This window comes from Cariama cristata, unplaced genomic scaffold (genome assembly GCF_000690535.1).
Source record: "Cariama cristata isolate BGI_N322 unplaced genomic scaffold, ASM69053v1 scaffold19694, whole genome shotgun sequence".
In the NCBI taxonomy this organism is placed as follows: domain Eukaryota; kingdom Metazoa; phylum Chordata; class Aves; order Cariamiformes; family Cariamidae; genus Cariama; species Cariama cristata.
This window is the reverse complement of record NW_009612631.1, coordinates 17964-29921: the sequence shown is the minus strand read 5'-3', so window position 1 is coordinate 29921 and position 11958 is coordinate 17964. Positions and strand designations below refer to the sequence as shown.

General features: G+C 48.7%; 2 protein-coding genes across 2 annotated transcripts in view; both read left to right on the top strand.

Annotated features, from left to right (window-relative positions):
• The window catches only part of MGP (matrix Gla protein), a 5582-nt gene extending 3427 nt beyond the window's left edge, over window positions 1-2155 (top strand). Inside the window, exons 4-5 of the mRNA XM_009698730.1 lie at window positions 814-889; window positions 1777-2155. Coding sequence (XP_009697032.1) covers window positions 814-889; window positions 1777-1915 — 215 coding nt within the window. The 3' untranslated portion in view covers window positions 1916-2155. The remainder of the gene's footprint in view (window positions 1-813; window positions 890-1776) is intronic.
• A 2687-nt stretch (window positions 2156-4842) lies between these two features.
• Window positions 4843-10178, top strand: BGLAP (bone gamma-carboxyglutamate (gla) protein). Its single transcript, XM_009698732.1, has 4 exons — window positions 4843-4909; window positions 6716-6751; window positions 8381-8450; window positions 10049-10178. The coding sequence occupies exons 1-4, from the start codon at window positions 4843-4845 to the stop codon at window positions 10176-10178; spliced, it is 303 nt and encodes a 100-aa protein (XP_009697034.1).
• Window positions 10179-11958: the final 1780 nt, after the last annotated feature.

The following is an 11958-nucleotide window of genomic DNA, read 5'->3' as shown; positions in this document are numbered from 1 at the left end:
GAAAAAGCCAGTGACATGGCTGGTTCTCTCCCAAGGACAGGGAGAGCCTTACTGTCGGCGCCTTGGAAGAAGCAGGTGGGATGTGTGGGCAGGAGGGATCCTTCGGCTGGAAGAGAGAGTTAGTCTCACGGGAAAAGCAGGAAAGGGCGGAGGCTCTCGCTCTGGAGCAAGCAATATCCTGGAGAGGTTAGAGAACAGATGGATCGAAACTAAAGAGAGATTAGACCATCTGGAAGCAGGACTTCACAAAGCAGCTAGTCAGAAGCACAAAGGCACATGTGGGAGCCAACACCAAAGACGTCCATGGGCTCCTGAGCTCTGCAATAGGGCTGCGATGTTTCTCAAAAAGGACAGGAGGGACCTTCAGGCACCTCAGTCCGAAACGGCCACGCAGACGGCCCAGCGATGGCCTGACCTTGGAGGCAGATAGACTCACTCAGGCCCTTCCTGGCTTTACCTGTAATTTCACAATTCTGGTGATTCTGCTGAGCGTGCCCAGACCTCCCCCGGTCCGTGCAGCTTGGCACCTACCTCTGGGCCAAGCGCCGCTCGCTCAGAGGGGATGTGGCAGCAAAATGACAGCAGCTTTCCCCGGGCGGCCGGAGGAGCAGCAGGGCAGGGGCAGCACGGGTCCGAGGGAGAGCCCGTGCATGAACCAGCGGGGCAGGCAGCAGGGAGCGTTGAAAGGTCCGGGGTTTCACTGTGTGTGGGAGGGCGGATAAGGAGGGTCTTATAAATGTGGAAGCTAGCTTTTTGCTGAAATCTGGCCTTGAGAAGTGTCCATCCACTCTGAACAACCCCTTGCCTTCTCAGATCCCTTCATCAACAGGCGAAGGGCCAATGACTTCATGCAAGCTGGCACGAGACTAGAAGCCATCTCTCAGGAGAGGTATGTTATGGCCTCAGGACACTGAGGATGGGAGTGGGGAGAGGTCTCTCCTTGCCAAGCACAGGCTGGTACCAGGGGTGGCAGCCATGGTGACTTCCGAAAAGCCTCAGCCCCTCTCTCAATGTGAGGTGCCCGTGAAGTCCCCAAGCCTGGGAGAGAAGCCAGAACTCGGATAGCAGCGAGCGAGTCCTTGCGTTTGAGGACATGTCATGTGCTGGGAGGGCTCTGCTTAGTTTGTCTGAAGGAAACATTGACAGAAGGAGAAGGAATTGGTGTGGGATGGCTAGAAAGGAAGCTCAGTTTGAGATCTTGTTCTAGTCCTCAGATCTGATGCAGAATGTGCATGACCTGTTCTAAATCACAGGGTTATCTGGGAGCCTCCTGCCTCATCTATAAAACGCAGACGTAGGCAGTTTCATGCCTCACGCAGGGCTTGTGAAAATAAAGGCTGGAGCACAGAAGTCATCTCTTAGCGAGGCAGCAAGGCAAACCTTCTCCGCAGCGCCAGTGGCCCCTTTGCAGGATGTTTCGGGTCTTTGTTCCACGCGTGGCCTTGGGGAAGAGCAGAAGAGCTGAAGGCAGCAGGCTGGGGGGGCTGTGGAGGGAGGACTCTTCCTCAGGTTGAGGCAGGAGCCACCTCCCTCTCCCCACCACCCTACTTAGCCCTGAAATAAAAGGTTACCTGGGGAGGGAAGACGCTCCCGCCGTACTCACGTTGCTCCCCTGGGTGCGGTGAACACAGAAGCAGGTGTGCTAAGATGATGGCAGCTGGGTGATGGAATCTGGTGATGGAGCCTTAGTCCTGGTGGGGGTTGTGGGGCAGGGAAGGGCTCTAGACAGATATTTAAGATGACAGCACTTACCCCTCATCTCTCCTACTTTTTCAGGATCAGGGAGCGTATTAAGGCACCCCAGGAACGTCAGAGGGAGATGTGCGAGGACTACTACCCCTGCGAACTGTACGCTTTTCGCCATGGCTACGCTGCTGCTTACAGGCACTATTTTGGGAGGAGGAGGACCAAGTAAAGGATGGCCTGTCCTCACTCTGGGGCCTGGAGCCCAGGGTATCCTCCCCCAAAAATGCGATGGCTCTGAAACATATTCAGTTGCTTGTGTCCCTGTATGTTATCCTGCCTGCTGCTTCTCTCCCACGTAGCCATGGATTCCTACACTGTGTGAATTAGCGCTGAGCTGATGTAGCAGAGGTCAGAGAGAGTTCAGGATGTAGGTGTTTACTACACAATAAATTGCTGGTTTGGTACTATCTTCTCATGAGTCACAGTATTTTGGGGTGTGTGTGCAGTTTTCCACAAAGAAGCCGAGTTTGTTTATCACAGAATCTGGTGCAGACTACGGGGAAAAAGCCACTACTTTGCAATCGCATCGAGTTCAAAAGGTTCTGCAACGTTTTTGTTCCAGGGCCTACAAGTGGCTTCTTTTAGAGGTCACCGGCAAATTTCAGTTCCCAGTCTTAAGACATCTTCTGGTGCTCAGAAGGCAGGGTGAGAGGCGCTTTTGGAAAATGAAATCTATAGTATCTTTCCTCAGCTGGGGAAAGAAAATTCAGAAGGCGTCTGCTTAATCTGAAAAACAAAGTTGGGGTGAGAGTGCCCCTTTCATGCCCTTACTTCCACTTGGAATGATTCTGGTAGTGCTAAAAAGTTGCAGAAACCAAAGGTGAAGAGGGGCTCCAGGTGGTGAATAAAAAAATAAAGGAAATCCAGCGTTTGGGGTCAAGCCCATCTTTGTTCACCTAAACCAATTTCATTTTACTGTTAACAACTCATTTGAAACCCAGGCGCAGTCTGACCCTGTGCACAGGCTGCTGAGCATCTCCCAGCCCATTGAGGAGCGAGGGTGACTGCTGTCGGGTTGTCACCAGGACCAGGACACCCCGCAGAGCCTCTCCCCAGGCCACGAGGCACGGCATGCCCGGGAATGCAATGATGCTCCGGGCCGTCAGCAGCCACAGCACCTCGGACACTCCTCGGAGCGGGGTCTGTAGGAGACGTAACACCTTCTGCCTCAGCTCAGCACAGCTGGTTTCAATATTCACATCTCCAGGTTTCCACAGGCACCTGCAAATTACAGAAGTGGGAAAGATTCGTGGCATGCTATCAAAGGCTATGAGGTATAAAGGACCAAATTGTTGACTAATCTGTGAAATTAAGTCTAGAGCCAAATCTACTTGCCACATTAGAAACGCCTATCTTCTTCCAAAATATGCTTCAAGGCTTTGTCAGTTTTAAAAATGAACTTTTGGAAAGAAATTTATTTACTGAAAACTGTACTGATAGGAAACTCCACCCTGTGAGCTGCTAAAGTTTTGTCCAAAGGAAAAAGGGAGAGATAAATGAATTTAAGGAAAAAAAAGCCATATGGATTAGGTATATTATATTTGCACCCACACTTGTTCTGCATGATCCCAAGTAGGTGAATCTTGTCATCACCCACCAGCGCAAAACTTTCATACTCTAAAGTCAACAAGTCTGCAGTGTCTGGGTTTGACCTGACACCGTGACACTACCAAAACAGAAGGCACAGGGCTAGTGCTGCCTGAGTCTGTGTCCAGAAATATCTCGTGATTCCGACCTCCAGTTTACCAATATAAATAACGAATAATACCAGAGATTTGTGGGATTTCGTTAGTGTAAGCAATAACCAAACATGTTTAAGAGACTACATTCTGGTCAGAAAGCTTGGGAAAAGTCAGGAAGAGAAGTAAAGCTGTGTGGATTACTAGAGCTGTATATTTATATTCTTTAAAGTGTTCTTTAGGAAGCATAACTTTCCTAGAATACCTATTATTTTTAGATATTTATTAATTTTTAAACCATTGCTCTTTAAGATACTTTGGTAGAAAGTTCTTAGTATATATATTTGCTCTTTCCTGGACTGTAGAAAAGTTAAACTTTTTTTTTTTTCTTCAAATTCTGGAATTTCTGTAAGCTAAAAGACGCTGTTTCTAAGGATTGGCAAAATCCCTAATGGCTCTGACTGCCCTTGGGAGCCTTTTAGGCTTTAATTCTGTAACCCTTGGACGTGTCCCCTGCATGTGATGCGGAGGAGGACTGGATAGGAGGTGGAGGAAGATGTGATCCATATGTTGTTTGTGGGACATGGCTTTGGGAACTTGGATGGTGATTTGGGGAGTATGGGATCAGTGGTAGCTAGGCTGCAGAAGACCCCATGCAGGACTCTTGACATAGCAAGTAACCACAACCACCCAAGCCCTGACGAATAAAACACTTTTGGAGTTTAAAGGTTTGTTTGATTTTTAGATAAGAGAAGCCAAACTAAAGCCTCCAGACCAGGAAGATTTCCAGGAAGAAAAAAGCGAGAGCCTCCCTCAAACTAGCTACCAAAGTTCCCAACAGTACAAAAATCTCAGCTGTCCGCAGTGGTTTGGTGAAACTGTCTGACGCTCAAATCCACTGTGTGTTTGCCCTATGCAAACTGTTTCATGGGTTTCTTTACCTTCAGGGGAACGGCTCAGGGTGGGCAGGGGGAAAAACGTCAGCACTGGGTTCAGTCTCATTTGATTTTCCCCATGAGAGCGCCCCATCACACGAGAAGAGCTGCTCTACTCCAGGGTGTGCTGGTCTCTCCCCTGGCTTTCCAGCAAGCAGCTGAATGACTTTCATGTTTATAATAAAACTCATTTTTTTATCCAGCTGTTTTTCTTCAACAGTCCCATTCAAAACATCAGATAAAATCTTCTGGAAATGCCACGAGTCCTGAGCTGGATGTCAAAACGGCTGCCAGGACCCTGTATCTCCTGGTCCAAAGGATGGGCTTTGTTTTGGAGCTCAGACAGCAGAACAGAAGCCAGAGCCCCGATCTCCCCAGGCAATCACAGGATATAAACTGCTGCCTGACAGCAAGCTCTGGAGAACTTCAGTAACCTCCAGGAAAGCGGTGAGGTTAGGGAGAGAAGCACAGCCAAAGAGGACATGAGGAGTCTGCTGGCATTGCTGATGGTGACGCTGGCCCTGGCAGGGCTCTGCTGCTGTGAGCAAGGTAAGGGGATGACTGCCCGGGACGGCTCTCGGGGGATGCTCAGCCCCGCAGCTGCTGCCAGCCTCCGGTCCTCGGCCTGGCAGAGAGGCACAGCATCGCGGGGAGGAGGGCGTTGCACCACCCGTCGTTGCACAACTGCGGATCTCCGACTGAGAGAGAGTCACGGATGAGAGAGGGCTTGGGGATAGAGACCCTCATCTCGCCGGGGGCTTTCTTCCACTCCTCAAACCCCACGCCCCAAATGGCACCATTGAATTGCAGCAGAGAATTCGAACGCATTAATATGTTTAAGTATTAAGCCAGTTTAGCGTTTAAGTGAACTGGCAAAGGTATGCAGGATGCTGGCTTTTGAGTAAGAGGGCTGAGCTGCGGGCAGACTTTGTGTGGACCACAGGGAGAGGGATTTTGCGTCTGCCAGCCCTGGAGTGCTGCGGGATCACGGAGATGGGCACCGAGTCAAGCCCTCACCTGCAGGGAAACGTGAGAACTTCTGGAGGAAAAGAAGCCTCCTGCTGAGGTTAAGAAAAGGGACTTGTCCCACTGAAATAAGAGCACATCACATTTGAAGGTGATTTAGCAATGGTGACTTCATGATGAAGAGAGAGTAATGTAGTGGCAGCTCTGTAGTTGATGAAGAGAGAGGGAAGGGGGGAAAGATCAGAAAAGCAAGTGTTTTCCCTTTACAGCAGGAAAAGAGAAGCTGAGCAGCAGAGACCTCTGTCTTTTCCTGTCTTATCTCATTCAGAGTTAAATTTCTTTCAGTCCTTGGCATCGGTATATCATGATTCAATACTGGCAGATATATTTCGTTTGATCAGTGTTTTCCTTCTGTCAGTCTCTTTCTCACTTTTTCATTCTTGAGTATATATCTGCTTTTTTTTAGTCATTATTATGTTCCAGAATACTTAATGGCCTTGGAGTAACTTCTGATTTATTTTTTTTTTAAATCCAAGGAACGTATACATTGCTTCAAAACAGAACTATACACAACCCTTTTCACACAAAGTTTTGTTTAAGCAGAGTTGTTATTTTTTTGGTCTCTAGAGTCCTCTTTCTGCCCATAAATAGACTTGTGCCAAATACCTGGTGACTTGGGTGGAACTGACACTGTTGAAAAAAGTATGGTGAAATAGTGGAAGAAAAAACCTGTGAAATAGGGCTGGGAGAGCCAAGATTAGGAGACCTTCGTTTCTTTTAGAGGACGCTTTCCTGGGGTGTTTGCAGGGAGCATTCAGGATTAAGGTTAAGCCTGAAGACAGAAACACAGCGCGTAAATTCCTCTTGGGAGGGCTGGTGAGCCAGGTACCTCAACCCTCAGCCAGAGCGCTGTGAGGGTAGAGTTGTTCCCAGTTGTTGGCCCTATTTCTGTTCCCTGTCAATGGCTTGTGATTTCTCCCCAGAGTTAAGGAAACCTCCCGTCCAACAATAGAGGAGATGCTCAGCCATCTTCAGGTTCTGTCCAAATTTGGGGTTTTGCTCAAACGATGCCCTAGCTCTGGCTGTCCCTGCTCCTAGCAAGGGTGGGGAGGCAGGAGGAGGAAGGTCTTCCTCCAGCTTCCCCAGTGGTTGTAGGTTTATTGTGCCATTTAACCTGGCTCAGAGGAAGTTGAAATTAAACAAATCCAGGCATAATGGGTGAATTTTGCTGTGGTGGACAAGTCTATCTCTAAACAGTGGGTGTTAACAAAACCCTTTTTGGGAGGAGCAGACCTTCTGGGAAAGGCAGTAGGCAGGGGATTCGGTTACAGAGTGGAGCAGAGGAGGAGGACTCACAAGCAAACTCCTTTCTCTCTGTCTGTCTTCCAGGTCCTCAAGACCCTTCAGGACCTCCCAGTGCTACCAGTGAGTATATCACTGTGACTGACGCTCAGCTCCATCCTCCTGCGTCTGCCTCCTTTCTCCCCTTTGATAGGTTCAAGGGTGAACAAGAACCAGGCTGAGTCCCTCGAGCTGCTCCCCTTTGGCTCCCGCAGCAGTTCAGTCCCTATACAAAGGGACTGCTGTATCCCCAGACCGCTGAGCGGTCAGGCTGGTGTGCAGGATCACAGAGCAGGAAGGTTTGATGCCACACGGCAACAGGCTGCGACATCCCTGCCAAATCCACAGCCTGGAGAGCCTGAAAGCAAGCATCTTCCTTGGCTGCTCCTGAGGGCTGCAGTCCCTCCTCTCAGGTGGCCTGGCACACGGGGATTTGCACACCTTGGGATGTTCACAGCTTGTGCAGCAAGCTGATCCTGGCAGAAATCTGTATGGAAAATCCCTTTCGTTCTCCCCTGTCTCTCCTTTCTCACACCTTAAAGGATAACATTGCTGCTGAGGAGCATGAAAGCTGGTATTTCTCCAGCAAGCCAATACAAACACAGATTGGGAAAGAGAGGAAAAAAAAAAAAAGGGTGTTCAGGGAAAGGTGGTGATTTCTGACAGCTGATTAACTGGCACTTTCTGTGTAGTTGGTATTTTGATCCAGACTAAAGCCCAGCTTGCTAGAGAGGGGTCATCTCTCACCTGCCAAACAGAAACACAGTCAAGCCCCCGCCGACGATGCTGGAAGGGCAGAAACCTCACCGTCTCCCCACAGGCAGAGGTCTTTTAGAAACTTCTTTCCCTCCCGTGACAGCGACACTTTGCCAGTTTCCCTGCTGAAATGGGCACCGCTGTGCAGCTCCGCCGGCGTGGGTCCGTCCCGCGGAGCGCGGCGGGGATGGGGCTGGGGAGCCGAGGGGCTCTACCTGCTGCTGCTCGTGGGGTGCTCCGCAGCACCCCGGGGTTTGCACGACCGCAAATCTGAGGGAGCAAACAAGCAACTGTGCTGACAGGGTGTGTTAGTGGAGACCAGGAGCCAACGCTGTCACGGCAGAAAGACCTCTCCTGTTCTCCAAGTCCTGAACACCAGGATCTTTGCACCTCCTGGGTGTATTTCTCCCTGGGTGATGTTTACTGTCATTATTTTATACCCTTCAGCTTTCATGGAACTCTGCACATGTCAGCATTGGTATTTCCATGTGCTGCCTGTTGCTTATGTCTCCCTGGAGGCCTTTTAAGGCCCAGTGGCTGATATCCCACATCGCTCTCAGCCTGAGCCAAAATATCAAAAGGAAGCCAAGACTCTGAAGTTAAGCGAGCCAGGGAGAGAGGTTGCCATTCCCTTATTTTTCTCCTTGTTCATATTTTATGCTGTCATGACTTCACCTTCTGCACATTTGCTGTGGACTCCGACCACGCTGTGTGATAAGGGAAGAAAAGACCCTTGCTCCGTGGAGATGTGGAGGTTGGAGTGAGGAGGGAGCCCAGCTGTTGGGCTTTGAGTAGTGGACAGTGGGGTGGGGAGAGATGAGCGGGCAGTCAGGACGGTTCGGGGCAGTCATCTGCTTGTGAAGAGAACGGACTGTCCCTTTTCAGAGGTTAGACTGGTCTCTGATTTCCCTAGACCATGGCCATGCACCTCTAACCCGCTGCATTCCCTCTCGGTAGGCATCAAGATTAAAAAAGAAGTTGCCAATGCCTTTGTGAAGAGGCAGAAGAGATCCAGCGTGTATGAATGGTAACTGCTCGGGAGTCGGGCTGGGAGCTGGACTTTGGACCTGTTCTGAACAGGGGGTGGGAAGGCAACAGGACATGACAAGGCATTAATTTGTCGTAGATCTACGTTATTACCTTCAGGTGTTGAAGCAAAAAGGCTGTAGGAGACACTTATTGATAGATAGATGGTTCTTTTTTTCATAAATAACCCTTTGAGAGCTCATGGCTGGACTCTGATACTCCTCCCAGGGAGGAGGACAGTACCGGGTGTCTGGGCCAGCCACGGGGACAGCAGCATACAGGTCAGAAGCTGCTCTGACCTACAGGGTCATCAGAACCAACTTCCAGGAAAATGAGCATCGCAGAACCTTGGTCAGTGCCTCCGGCTCCCTACAAAGGAAGGACAGCTCTGTTGCAGGGATAAGGCTAGATCAGGTTGACTGTTCTTGCTGAAACTGGAGATCCTACGTCTATTTGTGTAGAAACCCTAGACACAGAGATTTGGAGAAATCCTAGCTATAAATATTCGGAGAAATTTGAGGCAATGCAAGAATGTTCTTCCCATATTTGCTGGAAGGGGTTGTTAAGCCACTCTTTCATGTAAACCTGTGCAAAAAGAATTTTTATTCAATCCGTCTTTGGACTGGAAGGTTAACGCTGGTTTTAGATAATAGAAGATTGGGAGGCCCCATCTGTAGAGGACAGGATCAGAGTATTGTAGCAGAGGGACCGGCTGATGTTGAAACCTGCAGTGATTAAAACCAAGATGTAATGCAGTAGCAGCAAGGGCACTGTCTGTACTGACCGTCCCCTCATAGGTGGGGCATCGTAAAAATAGCTTCTGCGATAAGCATTAATCAGGAAGGACTGAGGTAGACAGACATCCTGGCGTATTATTTGATCATGAGGTAAGGTTGGTCTGGAAATACGGATGCAACAAATGGAATTCAAGGATGCTGCAGGGCATTTCCAATACAGAAATAAAGTAAAAATTGATGAGATACTGGTGGGACTCCTGTAGCAGTGTGTACAGTCTTCAGGAAAGATTAACCAAACCTAGAAGAGGAGTTGAGAAGGGCATCCAGAGTGCATAGCTGAGACTAAAAGATTTGGGCTTAGCCTGGCAAAATAAAAGCTGAGTGGGGATAGTGTTGCTCTCTATAGCAGAAGTGAGGATGATGAGAGGAAGCTCCTTAAGCTAAAGGGAAATAGTTAAGCTAAGGGAAAGTGAACAGAAACTGGGCACAACTGAAGGTAAGCAAGCAATAATAAAATAAATATGTAATAAAACAAATAATAACAACAAAAAAAAGATTCCTGGGTAGTTAGGCAATGGGGTTGGGGACAAAAAAAACCCCAAACCCTAGCTGCTTCTGTGGTCTCCTTTGCTGATAAAACCTCAAAAGCAATTGCTTTAAGCTGGGTTTGATTCCAGTTTTCCCCAGCATTGATCAAGTAGTCTATCCCCACGTAAGCAGAGGTTTAACTCACTGTGAGAAGTCCCTGTTGGGGCACCCTGGGGAATCGCTCTTCTCGTGTCAGCGTCAGGGCTGCGTCAACCCTCTCCAACGCATCGGCTGAAGCTGCAGAACGGCATCTCTCTCTCTTTGTCTACTCCAGGTACTCTGAGTACTACAAAAGTCCAATGGAGCGGGTGCGTGAGCATTGTGAAAACTACCCTCTCTGTGACTATCCCTCTGACCAAACAGGATTTTCCATGGCCTACAACCGTTTCTTGAGGAGATACTAAGGATGGGACGGTCACTTCGTTCGTTTGGCTTGGGATGACTCTGAAGCCCCCAGGAGAAAGAAGGTTGTGGGTGGGAAGGAGGGAAGAAAAACATCTAGACGGGGGTCTTCTTCTGTTGTCTCCCTAACCAGCTGGAACACCAAGGCAATAATTATCCCACTTGTTCAGCTTGCGTTAGCTTTCTTCCTTTCATCAAAAAAGTCTCTCTTCAGTTGTCTTTGGTGGTATTTTGAGCTTCACCAGAAGATTCTGTCTTACCTCCTTCTGTCTGAATCCCCAGGACACAAGAGGTGAAAAAATGGTGATTACTCTCAAGAAAATCAATGTGTGCCTTAGAAACATAACTAGACCTTTTGTCCTCGAGGATTATAGAAGGAGAATGTCAGAATGTGTATAAATGTGATGGATCTGATCCTGGGATGCTCATTGGGACGAAGGCAGAATGGCTGCCTCCTGGTACAACCACTGGGAAAGTGCAGTATTTTCAGGTAGTATAATCACCCTAAATATGTGCCAGTCTAGAATCATTTTGTAAAGACAGAAGTGTGGAAATGCTCTTAGATAGACAGAAATCAGGTTCTGGTACACTCTTCTGATTATTCTGTCACAAAACTTGCCTGCATAGCGACAGCAGATAAATCCCAAAAGGTGTGTTTAAGGAGTCCTTTTAGACAAACCCTTCCATTTGTATGCTGCATTCAGTGACTGTCTGTAAAAAATAACTTGAAAATCTCTTGGTTTTGTTACAACTGGTTTCTGGTGAAACTGAATATACTCAAGAAGAACAAAAAAAAAAATCTGTTCCTCTCTGGTGCTTTAGCATTTGTGCTTGAAACTAAGAGTGTCCAAACAGCTCCAAAAAAAGAAAAGGAAAAAAAAGCAATAAACTTTATGAAATAAACAAAATCGATTCAAGGATGGATTGAAGTTGAGTCAGTGTTTGGTTTATTCAAGGCAACTTGTATCTTTCTTGTGTATATGTATACATTTGCACAAAAGAGATGTGTGTGTATTTATGTGCATACCCTCTCCCCGCTGCACTACTTCATTCTGTCTGCTGTATGACTGTCATACCTTAGCAACTTTCTGCACAGCCTGCCTTGACGTGCTCTGTCAGCGCCCCTTCCCCGAGAGGCAGGTGGCAGATCCCATCTCCAAGCACAGGGACTGCTGTCCCTCGGGAGGCTGACAAAGGCCAACTCTCACCGGTGGCGTGTAAGCCCTTCTCAGCTGTAATTGCAATAAATACTGCTTATGTAAAGCAGGTTGGTGTGCTGCTTCTCTCTGTTCCTCTGTACAACCTTTATCTATGGTGAAAGAGATGCTGGGAAGATAGAGCCAGCTCCTGTGAACCCTGAGGAGCAGGGTCCCCATCCGTGAGGCTTCCTTCTCCCCTCCCGCGCCCCGGTGTGAATCCGAAGTGGCAGCGCTGACATTCAGGTCGTGATCCCAGCACACCGCGACAGTGAGGGAGAGGAGGGCCAGGCTTTTCCCGATTCACCATCTGTCAAGTTCAGCGTTTCTCTGAAAGACACCTCGCCCTGAAGTAAGGAGACGGGACAAGTCCGCAGAGATGGCTGCCAGCGTGAGCGTGAGCATCTCTTGTTTGACGAGCTGCTACGACTTGCACTGGCCGTGCTGACCCTGACCGAGGAGAAGACAGTGAATTAACATCTCCGCTTGTCTTGGTCAAACACCGGGGACTGGTTCCTCTATCGGCATGAACTGATGGGGCTTCACTGCTCACAGCAAAACTCTCCTCTGAATGCCATCTAGTGAT